The 20,320-nt window shown below is 43.5% G+C and overlaps 8 protein-coding genes across 8 annotated transcripts; 2 read left to right on the top strand and 6 right to left on the bottom strand. All coding sequences in view use genetic code 12, as the record gives it.

The window, feature by feature from the left end:
* Positions 1 to 331: 331 nt before the first annotated feature.
* Positions 332 to 2,977, bottom strand: FOB63_000621 (U6 snRNP complex subunit; the record flags this gene model as incomplete). Its single annotated transcript, XM_002619459.2, has 1 exon — positions 332 to 2,977. The coding sequence occupies one exon, from the start codon at positions 2,975 to 2,977 to the stop codon at positions 332 to 334; it is 2,646 nt and encodes an 881-aa protein (XP_002619505.2).
* Positions 2,978 to 3,151: 174 nt separating this feature from the next.
* Positions 3,152 to 3,994, top strand: FOB63_000620 (uncharacterized protein; the record flags this gene model as incomplete). The annotated part of the gene is made up of 1 exon (XM_002619458.2): positions 3,152 to 3,994. The coding sequence occupies one exon, from the start codon at positions 3,152 to 3,154 to the stop codon at positions 3,992 to 3,994; it is 843 nt and encodes a 280-aa protein (XP_002619504.2).
* Positions 3,995 to 4,080: 86 nt separating this feature from the next.
* FOB63_000619 (uncharacterized protein) lies at positions 4,081 to 7,278 on the top strand (the record flags this gene model as incomplete). The annotated part of the gene is made up of 1 exon (XM_002619457.2): positions 4,081 to 7,278. One exon carries the CDS (start codon positions 4,081 to 4,083, stop codon positions 7,276 to 7,278), a length of 3,198 nt encoding a protein of 1,065 aa, XP_002619503.2.
* Positions 7,279 to 7,370: 92 nt separating this feature from the next.
* On the bottom strand, positions 7,371 to 12,404 carry FOB63_000618 (uncharacterized protein; the record flags this gene model as incomplete). The annotated part of the gene is made up of 1 exon (XM_002619454.2): positions 7,371 to 12,404. The coding sequence occupies one exon, from the start codon at positions 12,402 to 12,404 to the stop codon at positions 7,371 to 7,373; it is 5,034 nt and encodes a 1,677-aa protein (XP_002619500.2).
* Positions 12,405 to 13,049: 645 nt separating this feature from the next.
* FOB63_000617 (uncharacterized protein) lies at positions 13,050 to 14,735 on the bottom strand (the record flags this gene model as incomplete). Its single annotated transcript, XM_002619453.2, has 1 exon — positions 13,050 to 14,735. One exon carries the CDS (start codon positions 14,733 to 14,735, stop codon positions 13,050 to 13,052), a length of 1,686 nt encoding a protein of 561 aa, XP_002619499.2.
* A 466-nt stretch (positions 14,736 to 15,201) lies between these two features.
* FOB63_000616 (Haloacid dehalogenase-like hydrolase family protein) lies at positions 15,202 to 15,888 on the bottom strand (the record flags this gene model as incomplete). Its single annotated transcript, XM_002619452.2, has 1 exon — positions 15,202 to 15,888. The coding sequence occupies one exon, from the start codon at positions 15,886 to 15,888 to the stop codon at positions 15,202 to 15,204; it is 687 nt and encodes a 228-aa protein (XP_002619498.1).
* A 1,102-nt stretch (positions 15,889 to 16,990) lies between these two features.
* PRS1 (ribose phosphate diphosphokinase subunit) lies at positions 16,991 to 17,956 on the bottom strand (the record flags this gene model as incomplete). The annotated part of the gene is made up of 1 exon (XM_002619451.2): positions 16,991 to 17,956. The coding sequence occupies one exon, from the start codon at positions 17,954 to 17,956 to the stop codon at positions 16,991 to 16,993; it is 966 nt and encodes a 321-aa protein (XP_002619497.1).
* A 670-nt stretch (positions 17,957 to 18,626) lies between these two features.
* On the bottom strand, positions 18,627 to 20,237 carry FOB63_000614 (TATA-binding protein-associated factor TAF7; the record flags this gene model as incomplete). The annotated part of the gene is made up of 1 exon (XM_002619450.2): positions 18,627 to 20,237. The coding sequence occupies one exon, from the start codon at positions 20,235 to 20,237 to the stop codon at positions 18,627 to 18,629; it is 1,611 nt and encodes a 536-aa protein (XP_002619496.2).
* Between the last annotated feature and the right edge of the window lie 83 nt (positions 20,238 to 20,320).

The raw sequence follows: 20,320 nt of genomic DNA, 5'->3' as shown, positions 1-20,320 counted from the left end.
AAAACGGACAACGAAAATAGACACGGAAAAGGCTTCGTAATATAGTTATTATCGGAGTCCAGACTAATGCAAATTCAAAACACATTGGCACCTTCGTACTATCCCATACCTACCAAAGTCTGGTTTTGGGTGCGAATCATATGACTATGACTAATTTAAGTCTACGGATGCATTGAACTATTAGAACATTATCAACAGATCACCATCTACAATGATGGTCTATAATCATTATCTCATCATCATGTCATGGGAGACGTATGATTCCTGATTGGCTATCCGTAAGTTAAATAAAAACGACACACTGCTTACAAAAGCTTTCATAGTTATTACACTACATTCTGCGCTTTCGAAGAAGCATGGGTGGGACCATGCTTGGTTTCAGGCTCGAAGATTGATCTTTGGGCACTTCTTTTGCTTTTGCGCTCTCTTTTGCCCAACTAAAGTCCAGCATCTCGCCAATATGGATTATGTTCCCTTCGTACTCTGAACCGTCTAAAAGAATGGAAGCTTTGCCGGCATCAGCGACCAGCGTAAATTGGACCAAAGCTCCTTTCTGGCTCGGCAAAAGTTGTGACTTGGCCACTGGCCCAACTTTACTCTCTAGAAAAGCTTTTAGACAGTCTTCAGTGACGATCTCATTGACATTGTGGACACTGACAGTAGCGTCTTTATCAAAATGTGTAGCCTTATGCACATTTTGTTTCGACTTAACGGCTGATATCTCGATCCGCCTGTTATCTAAATCGGCTCCACCCAACTTGATCGCTTCATTTGCTCCAGCCTCAGTTATGAAAGTCACAAACGCAAACCCGTTGTTCTGTAAACCTTGATCTCTGTTCTTTGCACTAAGTGGCATTTTCACCGACTCCACATCTCCAAACTTCGAGAAAAACGCATGAAGATGACTCTCGTCTGTTTCTTTGAAGTTCAAGTTGTGAACATAGACTTGCCGTGACACCGGAGGTTTCCGTCTGTCTCTTTTGAGAGACGGGTTGGAGATTTCGGCCTGAACGCAGAAACTGCCGATTTGCTTTTCATGAAGTGAATTTCTCACAGCTTGGGCATCTTCGCTACTGCCAAAATCAGCATAGCAAAACCGTCTTTGTTTATTGTCATTTTGCACCGGAAAACGTACGTTAAGAGGCTTTAAACCAGTACCCTCTATCATTTTCTCAACATCAGCAGGACTGAATGTCAGTGGATAATTAGTGATCCAAACGGTATTACCAAAAATACGGAAAACTCTCACTTCTGCTCCATGCACTGTTTTATGATCTCTCGTGAGACATGATAACACTTCTGCTTCTGAAGATAGTTCCACTATAGCATATTCTTGATCATTGTCAATCTGGACACTCACGGGGTTTCCGTATCCATCTAGAAACGCAAAAATATCTGATTCCGTCGTCCACTTAGGAATAGACGAGATCTTGATACGAAATTGTTCTCTGTTGCGATGTTCTTCTCCTTTAGGTTTTTCTGTGCGCTGTCTTTTGGGTTCCACTTCAACTGTGGAGTCTGGGATATCTTTTTTGCCCATGAGTTGTTTCTGGATTTCCTCAGCTTGGTCTGAAGCCTTCATGTAAGACGAAAAATCACCATAAACACGGTAAAACATAAGTATTTCACGCAAAAAATAATCCAAATCATCAATCTCCACAGCGTCTTCGGGCCATAGCTTTAAAAGCTTCTCAACATGTTTCGAACGACCACGCTTGTTGAAAAACTTCAACGAGTATATCCAGATTCGTGCTTGAGATGCAAAGTTTTCAAACGTTTCTGTCACGATTTTAGTCGCAAGTTTTAGTGATTCTTCGTCGCCCAAAAACTCCAAAAACTGAACACTAAGTTTAACCACCTCATGGTATGTGTCTGAATGTTCAGCTGCAAGTAAAGCAAAATATTCGATATCATGGAGCAATTTGTCTTTTCTTGCAGCGTCTTCTCTGAAGGCACTAAATTGCTTCGAAAGAATGTTCATCGCTAGTTCTTTCCAGTTTGCATAGTCTTCGGGCACAACGCAATGACTTAGTTTGACCAGGTTCGAAATCACATCAACCTCATTGTCAATATCTAATCCTCTTAATAGCATATTATACGGCTGAACATCATGTGGGTATGTCCTGAGAAATTCCAAGCACCATAATGGCCGATAAGAGTTCGGTCTGTTTTCTGATTTTTTCAAGTATGTGACCCATACCAGAGTCCATTCTAAGGTTCCTACCTTACATGCGCCTGAAAACAAAGAACGAAGAAAGATTTGAGTGATGGGATGGAAAGAATCATCTGGCGAGGAGTATTTCGCCACCTGTTCAATGTAGTTGCACCAAGTGGACGAATCCGCTGGATTTTGCGCAAGCGAAGACTCAAATTCTTCGTAGTATCTCATTTTCCGCTCGGTACTTTTCACGATTCGGCTTGCTTCCCGAAGTTGAGCAGTATACTGGTCAGGAATCTTTGAGGAGACCCAAGAAGAAAAATCGTCGTATGTTTGTTGGAGTTGCTTATGTGGAGTCTGGAGGCGAGAAAGGTACATTTTGGTCATGGATTGTGTGTCGTTCTGCAACAGTGGGAGGGAGGAAAGTCTATCCCAGATCAATTGGCCGTAGAGGAAATCACAACCAGCAACTTTATATGCTTGAAGTACGGTGCCTTCGTCATTTCCGCAAAGCGAAAATCGTCTTAGATAGTTATGTGGGGTCGGATACTTCTGCGACACTATCTCTGCCATGTACTTCAATTCCTCGTTCTGCAAGGATGGATCTGTGATTTCTGCCACGATGCATTTCTCCCAATCTTGGACATCCTTTTGCGTCAAGGCCAGAAACTGGTGTTTTATCTTCCAAAGCGGAAGCATCAGAAACCCATTTTCTTGTGCATAAGTCCACACATCAGCGAAGCCCAACACATCGAGCGGATTCAGCAGATACTTTCTGATGAGATACTCGGCTACCTCAGACGAGTTAGCAAAATTCATCCAAACAGATTTCCAGAAAGATAATGTCAATAGTGAGACAGCTTCTTCCTGTGCAGAGAATGCCACGCCAAAAAGTGCGAGATGAGCATTAGCCTAGAGATAGTAGAAGCAGATTCCAGTGGGACAATCAGTTTCCAAAACCCAAAACCATAAAACGCAGAAAGGCCGCTGAATATGGATGCTCGGTTGTACTTGCAAAATCTCGGCTGGAAAGATGGCGAGGCGCTCCAAAAGGGTGGAATCAAAAAACCTATTCTCGTGAAGCATAAGAAAGATACCAAAGGGCTTGGATCAGACGGCAACGATGCCGATATGTGGTGGGAAAGGCTTTTTGACGGCCAGCTTAAGAACTTGGAGGTGAATAACAGCTCAAAGGGCGTGAGTTTTGACAAGAACGATGCTGGAGTAGTTGAAACTGTTCGGAGATCAGCCTCACCATTATACAAAATGTTCATCAAAGGAGAAGGATTGGCGGGCACAGTCGGCAGAACAGATAATGTGAATGTGAAGAGCGTGACCTTAGAGGCCACGGAAGTGATTGAGGTTGTTCTGAAAAGGATGAAATTGGGGGAAAAGGACAAGAAAGAGAAGAAGGAGAAGAAGGAAAAGAAAGAGAAGAAGGACAAGAAAGAGAAGAAGGATAAAAAAGAGAAGAAGGAAACGAAAGACAAGAAGGAGAAGAAAGAAGCGAGAGAGAAGAAGGAAACGAAAGAGAAGAAAGACAAGAAGGAAAAGAAAGAGAAGAAGGAAACGAGAGAAAAGAAAGATAAGAAAGACAAGAAGGACACGAAAGACAAGACGAAACGGAGCAAGAAGGACACAGACAAAATCCTGGTAGAAACAGACTCCAAAAAAGAAAAACAGAAAACTAAAACGAAATCGGAACTGTCTTCGAAAGAGAAACTGAATGACAAGTCAACCACACAAAATTCCAAACACACATCATCGGATAAGCCTTCGTCCAAGAAAAGAAAACTACAAGAGAAAACGTCCTCTTCCAAACGGTCGAAAAAGTAGCCTCATTGTACATAAGCATTGATAATATAACGATAACAGTAAACCTGCACGGTGATATTCCTCCACCATAGGCCTTCCGAACAAGCATGGCTGGTCCTGTGAAAGAAAAGAATGGCTTGATAACCCTACTATGGCGCTTGGCCCTTATAATAGCTCTTGTGAAACTTGTCTCAGTCCAGTTTATTCTCCTTTCCGGTGCTTTTTTTTGCTATCTCATCTATGCCCTATCCAAGATTCAACACCGCAGAATAACCGAGCACAATGAACCAAGGAGATTCAAATTCTTAGATGAGTCTATGTGGCAGGAGCAGTGCTCGGATCTTTGCATTGATCAGGAGGATATTCTGTCGCTGATGTTTCCCGACTCGTTTTTGGTTTCGGAGTCTCTTCAAGAATTGGTCAATTTGATCGTTGATCAGTTTGTCAGTCTGTGGTTTTGCAAGGTATCTGACGACACTTTATTTACGGACTCGGTCCAGCTAGAACTACGGCACGTTATTCTCAACTTGAAAACAAGGCTAGCAAGATTGGATGTGCCTAGCTTTCTTGTTTTCTCCATCCTCCCTTTAATCTCAAGGCACTACGCCGACTTTGTGGCGATACAGCAAAAACATGGATCTTCCTATTCAATTGAAAGTAAGCTTCGTGTCGCTTCGGTTTTTCCCGCAGAAAGGATACATCGAGGAGTTTCCATGCTGCTTCCAGGCCCCAGAGTGAAGGAGAAAAACTACTTTAGAAGTACCGTTCTGAAGTTCCTCCCTCTTCTTCTCTCAGAAAAGGAAAACAACAACAAAGTGATCTTATCTTTGCTTAGAGAAATACTCTCTTGCACAGTTTTGACCAACGTGTTTGAGATGGTGAGCGAAGGAGACTTTTTCAATCAGATGATTGTCAAACTTATAGGCGATAACTTGCAACACAGAGATCAAGTGAAGAAACTTCGAGCAGCATTGGAGCAACATACAATGCAAATGGATAGGAAAGCCGCTCCTCTACTTGCAAAGTCTCTTACAGATGTGGATGTTAAACAATGGCTAAATTACATCAAATCCATTGAAACGAGAGACGAGTTGGAAAGAATCAAGGCCCAGATCAAAAATAGGCAGTCAAATTATTCCTTAGACTCTACAGACCTTTCTCAACTAGCTATAATCGCAAAAGCCGTGGATTCTAGACTAGCGTCGAGCTCCGATGAAAGAATATCTTTGGAATCAATTCTTAGTCAGCCAAAGCTTTCTGCCGTCTTTAGAGAATATCTACGGCAGGAAAAGCACGAGTGTGATATAGACATGTGGCATGATATTGACTTGATGAAAGCTCCGTTGGAAGATTCGGATTCTACACAAGTCCCTCTATTGTTGGAATTTTCCAACAAAGATGACATTAGACACATTTACCAGACTTACTTCATCAACCCAGCATTGCCGATTCGTCCAGAATTGTGCAAAATAGTCGAACTGTATGTGAAATGCTCCGACTCCAGTACCCAAAAACCACAACTCTACCAAGAAGCACGCAAAGCGCTTTTTGAGATCCAGTCTGATCTTTTCATACATATGCAACAGTTGCATTTTCCTCACTTCAAGAAGTCAGAAAGATTTGGCGATGTGGATATAAGTATATTCAAACAATCCGCTCATGTGAAAAGGGAACCATCCATGTCCTTCTCCAACATAAAAAGCTCTTCTAACCAGGCACCTTCTAATGTGAACAATAAAACGGTTGAAGCTGTTGAAAATGCGTTTGAAAGAATAATGGCGTCCTCTTCGAAAAACCTGGATATCCAGTCTCTTTTTGGAGAAAGCAATGGCCCTCACGAGAAAAACTTGTCATTTTCAGGCTTCGATTTAAGTACATCTGAAAAGAACCGCATGTCTACATTGTTTGAGAACAATAGCGATGCGGACTCCGAAGAGGAATCCATTCATTCTGATTCGGCAGAACTGCCTCTGGATAATCTGGAGTCGAATTTAAATTCTCTGGAGATCATCTTGGCAGCACCAGGAGATTTAAGCTTGGCGGAGCAAATCCGAACTTTGGACCAAACATTAGAGAACTTGGCAGAGCAAGACGTTATCTTGTCATCTTTATTGAGAAAAGCCGAATTGACAAATAATGTTGGAGAGCTCAAAGTTCTCCGGCGTTCGAAATTGAGTCTTGAAAGGGAAATGAAATCGAAGGAGATGCAGAAACAACAATTTATTGTGCAAGAAAACGAAAACAGTTTGTACGGAAAATCCCGTGTGAACATTCAATCGTGTATTTTTGGTAATGATGAAAGCACCAAATATGTGTTGTACATTATTGAGGTTCAAAAATATTCAAGCGAAGATCCCGACCAGATTGTGGCTGGTTGGGTCGTTGCCAGAAGATTTAGCCAGTTCTATCGTCTTAACGAATATTTAAAAAAGAGGTGTCCCCAGGTATCGAATATCAAATTTCCGAAGAAGAGCGTTCAGATGCTTAATTTCCAAAAACGTCAACAGGTTGAATCACGAAAACCTATTTTGCAGAATTATCTACATGAGCTCTTGCAGATTCCTGAGGTTTGTTCCGACCCAGCATTCCGATCCTTTTTATCATCTGAGAATTTCAGCCTCGGAAACACGAATCAGACTAATAATCCCAAAAAAAGTCTTGATTCTGTGCTTAATAAGTTTTATGGTGACTCAGGAATCAACAGACGCGTCCCCAGTTCCCTGGCTGAAATTGTGGATGGGTCCACCAATAAAGAGATCTTAGAAAATATTCAAGAAATGGAAAGAGAGTTGAGACAGTTTGATGAGAATGAAAAAAATGCAACCGGTCGGGTGCCATTTGTGAAGCCCATATCAGATTTCTTGATGACGGTTTTTGATTTGGGAAATTCTAAAACATGGTTGAGGGGAAGAGCTCTTTTAGTTATATTACAGCAAGTTCTAGGAAGTACCATAGAGAGAACGATTACGCAACAAGTTGAACTTAATGCTAAGCTGGAAGAAAGGGTCTTGGACGTCCTCAATTTGTTAAAGAGTATGCTTTTTCCAAATGGAAAGTTCAGAGAATCTCCACAACTTAGAACAAAAGTAGAACAGGCTTCAACCAGACAAGAAGCATTGTTTGTTTTACGAGTGTTCACTAATGAAACATGTTCGAAAATCTTTGGTTCAAGATGCGCCAATCAAGCATGTGAAACATTTTTCGAAATGGTCCAAAATGATTATTTGAATAAGAACTTACTTTTTGAGATTTTGGATACCTTTTTGTTGGAGCTTTTCCCCGAGGTAAACTGGGAATCCTACTAAATAGTAAAACATCTATGCATTCTTAATGAAAAAATTATACACGACTTCTAGACTAGCATTGTCAAGAACGGTATCTAAAGTACAAACAGAAATCATTCCTCATCCTTGGATTGTGATTGGACATACTCCACCGCAAGAGCCTTAACACGAGAAGCAGACTGTTCACTTCCATGTTCTTCTTCGTATCCAAGCCACTTGGAGAAGAAAAACTTGGCTTGCTTTCTCGAAAGTTTCTTCGTAACAACTCTCTCAAACAACAGAACAATCTTTTCTCTGTCACCTTGCTTGATTTCTTGATCAATGTAGACGTTCCACAAGTCAATTCTCTTTGGAGCGTCAGTAACCAAACCTTCAAACAAAGATCTGCCCTGTTCAGGATCACCCTTGGCAAATTCGAGCTGTGCAAACTTTCTTACCACATCAATGTGGCTGGATTTTGGCAACGATTGCAAAGCACGAGCCAAAAGTTCGTGTGCATCGTCAAACAATTTCCTGTCCATCAAAGAAGAGCCAAACAGGACCCACACATTGACGTTCTTAGCAAACTTTTTGGTCATCACTCTGTACAACTCGTCTGCCTTGTCGAACTTCTCGGACAATTGGTAAATTCCAATCAACTTCTGGTGCATGGTCAAGGAATCCATGTGCTGAACAGCACGCTTGAAAGCCGCGTCCAAAGATTCTTCCGAGCCAAAAGTGTTTTCCAAGTTGAGAATAGCAATCCAAATATTCATCTTTTCCTGCTCTTCACGGTAGTTAATGGTTTTCAAAGCTCTTTCGGCAATTTCCCTTGATTTGTCAATCTCACCCAATTGCAACTGGAAAGACATGTAGTTCATCCAAAGAACGGAGGAGTCGGGGTTACCGATGATCATACGTTCGAAATCTTGCACGGACTCTGGAGCTCTGGCGTTGATTTCGCTTGTCTTATCTTCGACGTTCTTCTTTCCCTTTCTCTTTCTCTTCTTGTGGGATTCGGTGAAGTCTTCATCTTCATCTGATGAAGATTCATTGTCCTCGGCTTGGTCCAAAATAGAAGCTGTCCAATCGAAACCGTTAGTAGACAATCCACTCAAGCCAGTTGGAGCAGCATCTGTTCCCTCTTTAGCGGACTCTTCTTCTTCATCTTCAGAGTCTGAACTCTGGTCATTATCGCTGAAACCTTCAGCCATAACTTCGTCTTCAGAGTTGACTTCCTCTTCGTCATCGTCATCCAGAGCTTCAGCCATTTCCACATCATCGGAGTTCTCATCAGCTTCCGTGAAGTAAGAAGCTTTCATACCCAAAGAAAGTTGCTTCTTGTCCTTGAAGATTTTGAGGATCTTCACCTTAACTCTGTCACCTTCAGCAAACAAAGCGGCAGCGTTTTCGACTTGGTTGTCAGCAATTTCAGAACGATGGCACAATCCATCAACAGCAGTGCCGTCCAATTTCACAAAAACACCATAATCAGCAACTTTTTTAACGGTACCATCGTAAATCTCGCCGATTTCCAATTCATCGAAAGTTTTGTAGTCAGCCAAGTGGCCATTAAGTTCACTTTCTTTCAACGTCATGGTGATACGACCTTCAACCTTACATTGAACAATCTTACCAACTATGCTTTGGAATGGCTTGAAGAATTTCTTCCAGTCAACCAAGAAAGCGTCTGAAATGTTACTGACAGGAACTAAGGCGAACAAGTCTCTTCCCAAAGAAACATAAAGACCAGCGTTATTTATAGCCTTGATAAATCCTTTCACAACGTCTCCACGATGGAGTTCGCTGATGGAGTTGACTGGTTTGTCCTTTGCTGTTTTCTCGTTTCTCAAGCTGACACTGAATTTTCCCTCGTTTTCAAGAGTTTCAGTGATGGTCACAGCCACGGGCTGGTTGATGTGATAGGTTTCTTCCAACTTAAGATCGTAGTCATCCAAAGCATCTGTAATGTAAGAGTATCCAACAAGACCTGGAGCTAGTTCAACCAAAACAAACGACTTTGTGACTTTAAAAACCTTTGCTGGGTATTGATCACCAACTTTGAGCTGAGTGAAAGAGGTGAGGTTTTGTTTTCTTGCAGACAACTTGACCATTCCATGTTCGAAGTCAATACCAATCACGTTGGCTTTCAATGCAGTTCCCAAGGGGAAGGACTCGTCAAAATTGGAGTACTTTGACATATCGTCCGAGAGATTGTACACGGAAATTTCGCCCTTGATGCTAGGAGTTAAGGAGACTTTAGCTGTTCCATTGTGGAATCTCTCGATGTAAACGACATATTCAGAACCCACAGTAATGTCAGACAATTGATCTGGTTTGTAAGGGGATTTGCTCTTCAACTGATCCTTTGCGGTAGTCAAACTCAATACTGTCGTCTTCTTGAATGCAGCGGCGGTCGTAAACGAATGCCATTTGTAGTCGTAGGTACCCAACACTTTCACTGGGACTTTTTCTCCCACAGTGAAAGACGCAAGAGGATTCTTTGGGTCTTTGATAGATTTCCACGAGCGGATGCATTGGTTGGCTTCAACTCTTCCTTCCAAATTGTCTGCCAAACGGATTTTCAAGTAGCCTGGCTCTATCGAATCAATGACACCAAAAGTAGAAACTCCAACAGCATAGTCGGTTTTCGACTTCATTTGAGCATCCACAGGATTGGATAATTTGGAGGATTCGAATGCACCTGCACTATCACTGCTTGTGAGCGACAACAAAAATCTCTTGTTGTCATCGTCTGTTTTTATGACATCACACACAACGGATTGGTTCTTGTAGAATTTGCTGGACAAGTCCTCAGTAGGATCGTTAGTAGCATTCTTGGCCAATACCAAACCAGTCAAACGGCCACCAAAAGAAACGAAAAGACCCAAGTTAGTGACAGACTTGATGTAACCTGGAACCATAGAACCGACATGAATGTCTTCATAATGCACGGGTAATGTTTCAGTTCTAGCTGCTGTAATCAACGACTTTTTGGCAGATGCAATCACAGTTCTGGCACGAATATCTTTCTCAAGAACAAGAACTTCAATCAGACCGCCAATCTCTAGGTTTTTGTAAATGATTCTGTTTTCTTCGTAGTTTCCATCAGAAAGATGGTTTGTGCTAATAACACCGCGCAAGTTGGAGCCTTCTAGTTCGATAATGACAGCTTCTTTGGTTTTCTCCACAATGTTAGCTTCAACAAGGGTTCTTCCGATAGAAATCAGCTCAAGATGCTCAATTTGCTTATTACTGAGTTCAGTCGATTGACGCAAAGTCACCGAAATCTTGTTTTCCTCTGCATTGACACTCAAAATTCTCACGGTGACAGCTTGGCCCAATTTCAAGTAGTCTTTGGCTTCCTCAACAAAAGTTTCGGAAATTTCGCTTTTAGGCAAGTATGCTCTCAATTTACCAAAGAAAGTGACCAAAGCACCACCGGGAACAAATCTGTCGACAATAGCCGTGGTTTTGAAACCGACAACAACGTTTTCGATATCGCTGACAATGGCATCATCTTCCATGTTGACTAAACTTTTCCGTAACGTGACAAATAATTTCTTTCCGTTCTTGTACAAGACTCTGCCCTTCACTTTACCCCCAACTTTGAACTTTCTTTCTGGGTACACCAACTTGATGTCGGACATGTGGTTAGCCGGAACCAAAGCCTCGAAATCGCCAAAAATCTTGACAATCATGCCCTTGGCCTCGTCCAAAATCTTGATGATCTCCACAGAAGGAATGTATTCACCAACTGGGACGTCATCTGCAGAGACAAATTTGGAGGCGATCAACTTTGGATTGAGCGTCACAACCAACAAGTTGTCGATTCTGTTGTAGCCCAAAACTCTTGCGTTGTGTTTCGATCCAACAGGATAGTTCATGTTAGGATCCAACTCTGGATCCACTTGCGACTTGTGAACCTGGGCCATATGTGAGCCTGTAGAAAGGTAGATGAAATCGGAGTCTGCGCCCACGACTTCAATGCCCGAGTCGAAAATGAAACCGACAGGGAAGGCTTCCAAAGCAGAAGAATCCAACTCTGGCTGTAAGGCAAGAGGAGCAGTAGCTCTGGACAAAATGAACTTCTTTGTTCCATTTTGCAATAACGTACCGATAATTCTCGCTCTGACTGTGGAGCCGATACCAAAAGAGTTCTTCAACTTCTCAAGCGCATACTCTTCAACTTGCGGAAGCGTAAAGGATGCATCGACCATACCGAACAATCTTGCTGCAACACCATCGTCGGACAACTCGGCAATAATGGCATTGACGAGCGTACCTGGATGGACGGCATCGATGGAGCTGATGGTTGTGACGACAGTTTTCTTGGAGACGTTTTCCTTTTCTGCTGGTCTCAAGGACACAGTTCTGGCATCAGCGCTGGCGACAGATGTGAGAATGACTTTACCCACAGTGAAGGACAGGAGGGGAATGTCAGCTTTCTTCAATTCCTTCTTGGACAAAAATCCAGAGAGCTTGCCAACACCGAGATTCAAAACTACACCGTGGTCTTCAATGGACTTGACGGACGCCTGAACAATGTTTCCCGGCGTAAAGTCGTCGGATTCCATCGAAGCATTGACATCGGAAGGAGCGATAGAAAGATGAAGGCCTCTTTGTCCCTCGGGCGTAGGCGTCACAATGGCACGGAGCCACTGGCCCGGCTCGAAAAGCGATGCCAATTTGGGGAATTCTGGGGCAAAGCTTTGTGTTGGCTCGTCGTCTTCCTCGTCAGAAGAGTCCATGGCAGCCTCGTATTTTTCAAGCATGGCAGAAATCTCTGCGCCGATGGCGGTTATAGGAACACGGCCCACCAAGTTATCTGTGATGGCCAAAACCAAGTCCATCTTGTCGACCCTCACAATCTGACCCAACACCTCGCATCCGGGGATCAAGTTTTTGAGCGTCATGTGGTCGACGGAAATGCCCTTTTCCTCTGTCTCCGTCTTGGACACGGGCGTCTTGCTTTGCTTTTTCCGCTTTTTGGCTGGATGTGACGTCGAGCCGCCAGATCTTTTGCTGGCTTGGGCCTGTTCGAACAAAACATCTTCTGTGGCCTTGTTAGAGATGGTTTTCATCTCCAACGGCGTCAACACAGATCCTCCTCCTCTGGGGAACGCAACCTCGCTGCTGCTGAGCACAGACTTTGAGGATGAGTCCATTTTCGTAGCGGAGATGTTTTAGTGTGAAGAAAAAAAAATGTACAGACTACTCATCGCACTATATGGTGTGCGCAGGACAGGCCGATGCGGTAGATTAGATGGATCATCATAAAAATCAAAGGGAAGCCGGATGAACGTTATTTTAAATATCAGTTTGGAAAAATCTACATGATTGAGCTAATGAATTTTCAAATACTTGTTGGATCAGAACACTTTTCAACGTAGTCTGATATGGAAAATTGGCACAAGCCTGTACCTCCAACTCTTGCACTATTTGCGGGGATAATACGCTGTTCCTTCAGTAATCATACCTGCTTGGGTCATATTTCTTGGTGATTCTTTTTTTACCATGTGGCACAGAGCAGAGAAAATAGCTTTTATAGTGTATTAAAGTCTCTCTACTCTAGCCTATGTATGTGCGCATCTATGTTCGAAACATATCAGGCGAAGAAATTATTCACAATCTTTGAAGAACTAGACCATTTTTTAGATGACTAAATCCCTGAACAAAGATCCTCACTTAACCTACGCCAACCAATTTTCTCCGTACCCTTCCATTATTTATATACACAATCCATATGCTTTAGCTTGAGATGGCCTATATGGATATAGCTGATTATCATAACTAACCATTTTAATACCTCTTCAGCGCTTGTTTTTTTTCTTCTTTCCCTTGGCCGGTTGCATCACAATTGTACCTTCTCTCACCTCCTCTGGCTGGTCTTTGAACTTCTCCTGCGATTCCAAGTAGAACATGAGATCTTTGACCTGTTCAGACAAATCTTCATTTTGCGCCTTGAGTTCTGCATTCTCCTTCGTCAAATACTCCACTTTGTTCGAAAGACCTTCATTTAGTGCATTTAGCTCCGACAATTCTTTTGCTGCTATGCGAAGAGAGGTGTCTTTCATGTCAATCTTCTGCTTCAATGCCGGCACAACATTTGTGGTAAGCTTTGTAAATTTTTCAGACAATTCAGCCACCTTTTCTTCCAATTCACTGACTCTTTTCCCTTCCGCGATAGAAGAACCTCGCCGCAGACGAAGCTCCCCTGTACGATCCTTTTCGTTGAGCAACAATTCATAGTATTCCTTTTGGCTGATCAACTGGCTCATGAGCAAGTCGGAGTATTCCAAACCTGCGCTCTCACTTTTGCTTTTCGTTTCTTCTGAAGAGCCCTTCTCGGGTAACTCCACGATTTTTCCATCAGCCTCATTCGCTATGAGCCGGTGCACATAATTGTCACCGGCGTAATCCCACACACGAGATGTGGTTAATTCCATAGCAAAGCAATGGCCTGTTTCAACAAAATGTTTCAAAGAGTGTTGTTCTGGGGCATATCTGCTACAGCCAACGTTTCCACATACCAAGCAAACCCACAAGTTTGTCGAAGCTGAGCAACCCATACATTGTTCGGTCACTTCCAGAGTGTTTTCAGGTATTTGCTGCTGAGACAATTGCTGTTGCTGTTGCATTCGAGAGTTGATTTGCAGAAGACGCCTAACGGAGCGTCTGATTTTGAGATTGGACACATTATTGGTGTAGCGACAAACGGGACATGTATCGTCTTTCCATTTGGAGAGGCACAGGCAATGGAAAGTATGCTGGCAGGGGATGGTGAGAAGACCAGTGATCTCGTAGTCTAGTCTTTCAAGACACACGGGGCATGTTGGAAGTTCTATAGGATTCGCTTCGTCCTCAAAAGCACTGGGGCTGGAAGAAGAGGGGCTCGAGGTGGCAGAACTTGTGAATGGGTCACGAAGAAGAAATGGGATGAGCATATCGTTTTCGCCAGATTCTTGAGACTCGGGCTCGAACACCACAGATTTGACAAACACAACGTGACACGTTTCTGGTTCCATAGAGTTGAACTGCTTCCCGTCGTAATGGTATTGGAACTCGGCCGCCTTCACTAGATCTTTGAACTTGATCAAAACCAAGAACCTGTTGGGTTTTTCGCTCTTCAAAATCCGAATGTGTGTCACATACTCCATGTAGTAATCTCCAATGTATCCTAAAACATCCGTGGCGGTGAAGTATGTGGGTAAAGCTATGATAGAGAGCATGGTATCATCGCCTTCGTTTGAAAGTGGGTCCGACCTTAGCGGGTCACACTGTTCTGAGTCCTCAAAATCCCGAAAGAGCCGAATCACCCCGTTTCCGAGCGAACGGGCTTTCAATGGTTCGGGTGGATTCTGGTACGGCGCTAGGTTTTCCATTGGATTATCGATCACGGTGACGGAAATTGGCGAGTGTCTGTAATCCGATTCGCTTTGTTGACTCTGGTTTGTATTTAGTTCAATGGAAATGCGATAGGAGTCTGTCCCTATCATTCTTTGCTTGGATATGGCAATGTGGTGCGCTAGATATTTCTACTAAGGTGCACATTAGACCGATTGAGACTTGAAAGAGTATATGCAAACGAGTCATTAATGGGGCTAAAATGCTGGGTTGGAATAAATTAGAAAACAATCCTAACGATTCAGATTTGTAATGCTTCCCAGAGCCAATTATTTCGATATTTAAGGTGGCATACTGAGAATTTAAGTTTTGAGTATTGTTTAACAAGCTTGTGCTTCAGTATCCTGTAAATTCTACATACTTTTTACATACTTTACTTACTTCTTATTACTTCAATGTAATATCCAATCCGTATACTCTTGAAGTACTTTGGACCTTGAATATTGACCTTAATCTTCTAATCCACGGCAAGAAAATCGAATTGTTTAATAAACACTTCAAATCCCATCACGAGCTGAGCTCAGTATCTATGAAAACATCTATATCTTGTGGATTTCTTCAAAGCCCAAAATAGGCCTTGTCAAACGACTCGAGAGAATCAAGCAAGTGGTGGTCGCCGATAATCTCGGCCTCTTTTCCATTCAACTCTTTGAGCGCCTCTGGGTGGGGAATCCAAACCACCGTGGCCTTGGAGTTGATTCCAGAAATTACTCCAGGAATCCCATCTTCGAACACCAAGCAGTCTTCGATATCAATGGGCTCCTGGCCCTGAGCTTCTCTTTCTTTGTTAAGACTTTCCAAGCACACTAGCCAGATGTCGGGTTGCGGTTTTCCTCTTCCTGGAGGAATCCGAGGATCATCGCCGGTGACGACGTGTTTGCCGAATAACTGAAACCCGTGCTGAAGATGTTTGGTTTTCTTGTCAAAACTCTTTGCGTTGGAAGATGTTCCGAGAGCAATGGGGATCTCTTTCTCCTTCAAGTACTGGAGCAACTCAAGGGCGCCAGGCAAAAATTCAGAGCGGTCCCACAATGTTTCTTGCACACGGAAAGTTTCGGCCATCCAATCTTCAGGCGCAATGTCGAGACCATAGTGCTCGAGCAACCTTTTCGAAGCCTGAGGACCTGGAAGTCCTTGGAGATGAAGTTTAATGTCCCATGTCAAGGGGCCCTTCCCATATCTCGAGAGCATTTCCGTGGCAGCGAGAGTGTAAATATCCTCGGTATTAATGATGGTACCGTCCATGTCTGAGGTTAGCAAAAGTTCACGAGAGGAGGAGATTTATACATACCAAAAAGACACGCTTTGAACCTGGAGTTAGAAGGGAACGCGATTCATGCTGCCGAAAACGTACTTTTTCTGTGCCATTGTGATGGTTATCGAAGAACTGTAGTAGATTGTTGATGATACCGCGCAAAGTCATAGTGTGGGGCAGAAATATGACACATCAGTCAATACACGTCAAGTGGCCAAACTACTATTCACTGAATATAAATTTGCTTTGGAGCAAACAGATCGTCAGTAACTATTAGTAGAATACAACCTACAAACTTTAATTTCACGTTTTCTCGTATTCTGAGTTCTATTGCTCATTATAGAGCTACATACAAGTAAGCAGAGCCAATTTCATTAAGCTTCATATCCATCCTCATTAACTTTCTTGTTTCTTAAAGATATATCTTACGTAATATGTTGCAAGAATGTAAAGTAAATCTTCTATAATAGTATAGATACGTCGTCCATGACAATGTTTTTAGCTTATACAAACCTTCTGCTTCATGTATTGAGATGGTGAAATAAAATACGTCTCCATTTCATCCTTTAGTGCCACTGTTTTGAATATGGGCCAGAATCCACGCCTTATTGGACTTCAACATGCTTTATTTTAAGTACATTTCGATTTTAAATTTTACAATACTAATGCTTTAATGCAAGAACATTAGCAAACCGATTTTGGAAAATTATAGTTTCTCCCCACTACCTTCCATGGTTCTTTCGATCAAAAAACTCTTGTTGTCTAACGTTTGGATTGATTATGATGAAAGCCACAAACACAATCAATGTCAGAAATACTATTCCAAATGAATATGGATTCCTAGCACAATTAATGTTTGAGCAAAATTTGGAATGGATGTGATATGACTATTGAGCTGAGATTATAGAGTGGCGAAACTTGAAGACGTCATTCAAATCTGACCACCAACATCGCAGGCAAGTGCTACTATATGAGCGGTTGAAGTGGTAAATGCATGGTTAGACAAGAGAACGCAAGAAACATAATGAGCATCCATACGGACAGTAAAGATTATGTAATTCATGGGATAAATAGACAGGAGAGATTTAGATTTTAAGACAACGGAGCATTCTTGAACAAATACGAAATGCTCTCACCATTGTGAAGACGTCTGATGGCCTCGGCCAAAACGGCGGAAATGTCAATGGTATCTAGTTTGGGGCAGAGGTCAAGCTTCTCCTCAAAAGGAACGGTGTTGGTGCACACAACCGCTTTGAGTTTGGAGTTGTTGATGTTTTTGATGGCATTTCCAGACAAGATGCCGTGGGTCACTATGGCAATGACTTCTTTGGCGTTGTTTTCCAACAAAACCTCTGCCGCCTTGGCCAAGGTGCCGCAAGTGTCGGCCATGTCGTCGACAATGATGCAGATTTTGTCGGTGACATCACCCACAAGCACCATTCTCGACACCTCATTGGCCCGGGCTCTTTCCTTGTGGATCAAGGCAAAGTTCAAATCTAGCCGGTCTGCCAAGCCTGCGGCTCTCTTGGCTCCTCCAGCATCAGGCGAAATCACAATGGCGTCCTTGTACGACACCTTCTCGCGGATATATCTCACCACACTGGGCTCCGCATACAAATTGTCCACGGGGACGTCGAAAAAGCCTTGGATCTGCGACGCATGCAAATCCATGGTGATCACATGGTTGCATCCGGCGGTGGTAAGCATGTCGGCCATAAGCTTGGCGGTGATGGGCGCTCTGCTCTTATCCTTGCGGTCCTGTCTCGCATAAGGGAAGTTGGGCAAGATCACGGTGATTCTCCGGGCACTGGCGGTGCGGCAGGCGTTGATCATGATCAAAAGCTCAATCACACGGTCGTTGACCACGCCCGACCCGATCTGGCAGATGATGAAAATGTCCTCGTCTCGAACACTTTCGCCAATGCTGAAGGTCACCTCGCCAGAAGAGTCTCTTTTCAACTCGCTGGGGGTGAGCTTCAAGCCAAGTCTTTGGGCCACAAGCTCGGCAAGCCCGCGGTGAACATCGCTGGCCAATAGTTTGATGGAGTTGGTCGACATGAAGATGAAGTTGGGCGGTAAGGCTAGTTCTTTTTTTCTCCTCGGCCTGTGCGCAGAACTGCGCAGAGATGCGACAAGAGATTACTTTTAGTATTCTGGGTGCTGTGGTTGGCTGGTGGGCAGTGTTATAAGATATTGTTAGTTGTGTTTGATTTCGATTAGTTTCCGTTTGGTTTTGTTTCGGCTTGCGTCTTTGTCTCTTTGTTTGTGGTGTATTTTGGTGTTGTTGTGGATGGTCTGGTTTCCCCACGATTTATTGGCCAGCGGACTGTATGAGATGGGGCAATTAATTGGTGGCTTTATTTTCTTTACAGTAAATTTAATATTTAATAATGCTAGGCGTAATTAGAATATGTAAATCGGAAGAACAGGCGGATGCATGCTTTCTGGCTTCAGTGTGATTTCAAATTGAGGTGATTTCATTTTGAGTTGATTACATATCACCATGGATTTTCCATGCTTTATCTATGTTGAAGGTTTTCTCTTGGATATTCTCGTATGAGAGCTCACAGCGGCCCCGCTCGATCAGATATTGCCTAGCTTTCACTTGGTTACCCATTGATTCGCTCATCTAAGAGACTTGCCTCTCCTTGCTACAGTTGGCCTATATTGTTCTGCCAGTTTTATACTATTATATTCTGATCGGTATGGTACATACAGGTGCTTCACTCTAGAAAAGACCCTGGAAATCATCAAAATCTTCGTTCTCATCGTCACCTTCAGCATCGTCCGCCTTCTCCTCCTTTTCATCTCTGATTCCTTCGCTCTCTTGTCGTGCCTCATGCTCATTAGCCTCGCCTTCGTTTTCATCTTCTTCCTCGTCATCATCTTCTTCCTCATCTTCGGCATCCTCTTCGGCATCCTCTTCAGCATCAGCCTTTTGTGTCTCCTTTTCGAGCTTTGGACCTTGCAGCTCTTGGATTTTCGCCAACTCCCGCTTTTTCTGGTCAATCTGAGCCTTCAAACTGTTGTATGCGGACTGGAACTTCATCCGCATCATCTTGAACGACGCTGTGGCTAATAACATTTTCTGCTTCTCCGCTGCCCGCTCAAGGTCGCTGATTTCCTCTTCAAGCTTCTTGGCAAGCGAGTTTCCACCCTTAGATGTATCTTCTTCGTCTTCCTCCTCTTCTTCCTCGTCGTCTTCGTCTTCTTCGTCGTCATCTTCTTCCTCTTGGCCATTGTTGTCTTCGCCCGAACCAGCATCTTCGTTGTCAAACACCGACTTCATCAAAACAGTAGCAGCTGTGTTGTTTGAGGTCAGATCTAGAGCCTCAGCAAGCTCCTGCTCCAAGGCATTGTCGATATCGTCTTCGATATCCATCGCCATTTCTTCTTCTTGCACTTCTTCTTCTTCTTCCAAACGTGAAGGTGTGGATGGCATAGTAGACGGAGTATGGCTGTTCGAGTTGGAAAACATGTTGTGGCCCTTCGGGTCCGTGAATTCATAATGGCTTTCCTGTGCCTCGTTGTCTCGGCGAACAAGTTCGTCCACTCTCAGCTCAATGTCTGTCATCACACGGTGATTGACTTTCTGCGGGCGGAATCTGCGGTAGACATCTTCGTATGCATATGCCAAGCCGTGCCGATAGACGGTTTTCGTATTACGGATCTCGTTGCTCGGCGAATATTTGTAAATGGGGTGCACGTAAATGTACTCTTCGGGAACCTCGAAGTCCTGCTCCATGTTCAATTGTTTCGGGTTGATGGGGTGCAACACAAGCAAAATCTGGCTGACGTCGATGGTCTTGAAGATATTCTTCTTGTCCACGGTTTTGTAGAGTTCGGTAAGCGTGGGCAAGTCTATCAACCGAGCAGAATAAAGCGTCAGGTTCACATTCACCACAGCCTTGTCTCGCGTGATCCACTTGATGTTGACGTTAGAGAGATCGCCCGTGTCGACTGCGTTGTGCACAAAGTCCAAGTTCCTGTCATTGGCAAAGCGAACCACAATGCCTTGTTCTATCAACGGATCGTCTTCGAGATCTGGAGCTTCCGAGTCGTAGCCCTCACCTGGAATCGGCGTAGGTTTGATTCTCACTTTTGGAACCTTCTTGACGACCGGGGCGGGTGCTGCGGGCGTGGCAGAGTCATTTTGGCTCGGCAGAGACGCTTTCCCCAAACTGATTTTGAGTTTCTTGAGCTTCTCCTTCTTCGGCTTGGACACGCCGTCCGACGGCTCTTTCTTCAAGGGTTTGATTTTGATTCGCGGCGTCGGCCGCTTTTCCGAGTCATTCTTGTCCTTGGACGGGTTGACCTTGAGTTTGAGCTTAAGCGTCATAGGGCAGAGGAGTAAGACAAGGTTGATGATACAAGATGGGAAGGTGCAGGACCAATACACTTGTGGTTGATGAGGAGTAAGTT

The sequence above is a fragment of the Clavispora lusitaniae genome (assembly GCF_014636115.1).
Source record: "Clavispora lusitaniae strain FDAARGOS_655 chromosome Unknown tig00000003_pilon, whole genome shotgun sequence".
Lineage (NCBI taxonomy): Eukaryota > Fungi > Ascomycota > Pichiomycetes > Serinales > Metschnikowiaceae > Clavispora > Clavispora lusitaniae.
The sequence above is the reverse complement of the archived record's forward strand: the minus strand, read 5'-3'. Positions and strand labels throughout refer to the sequence as shown.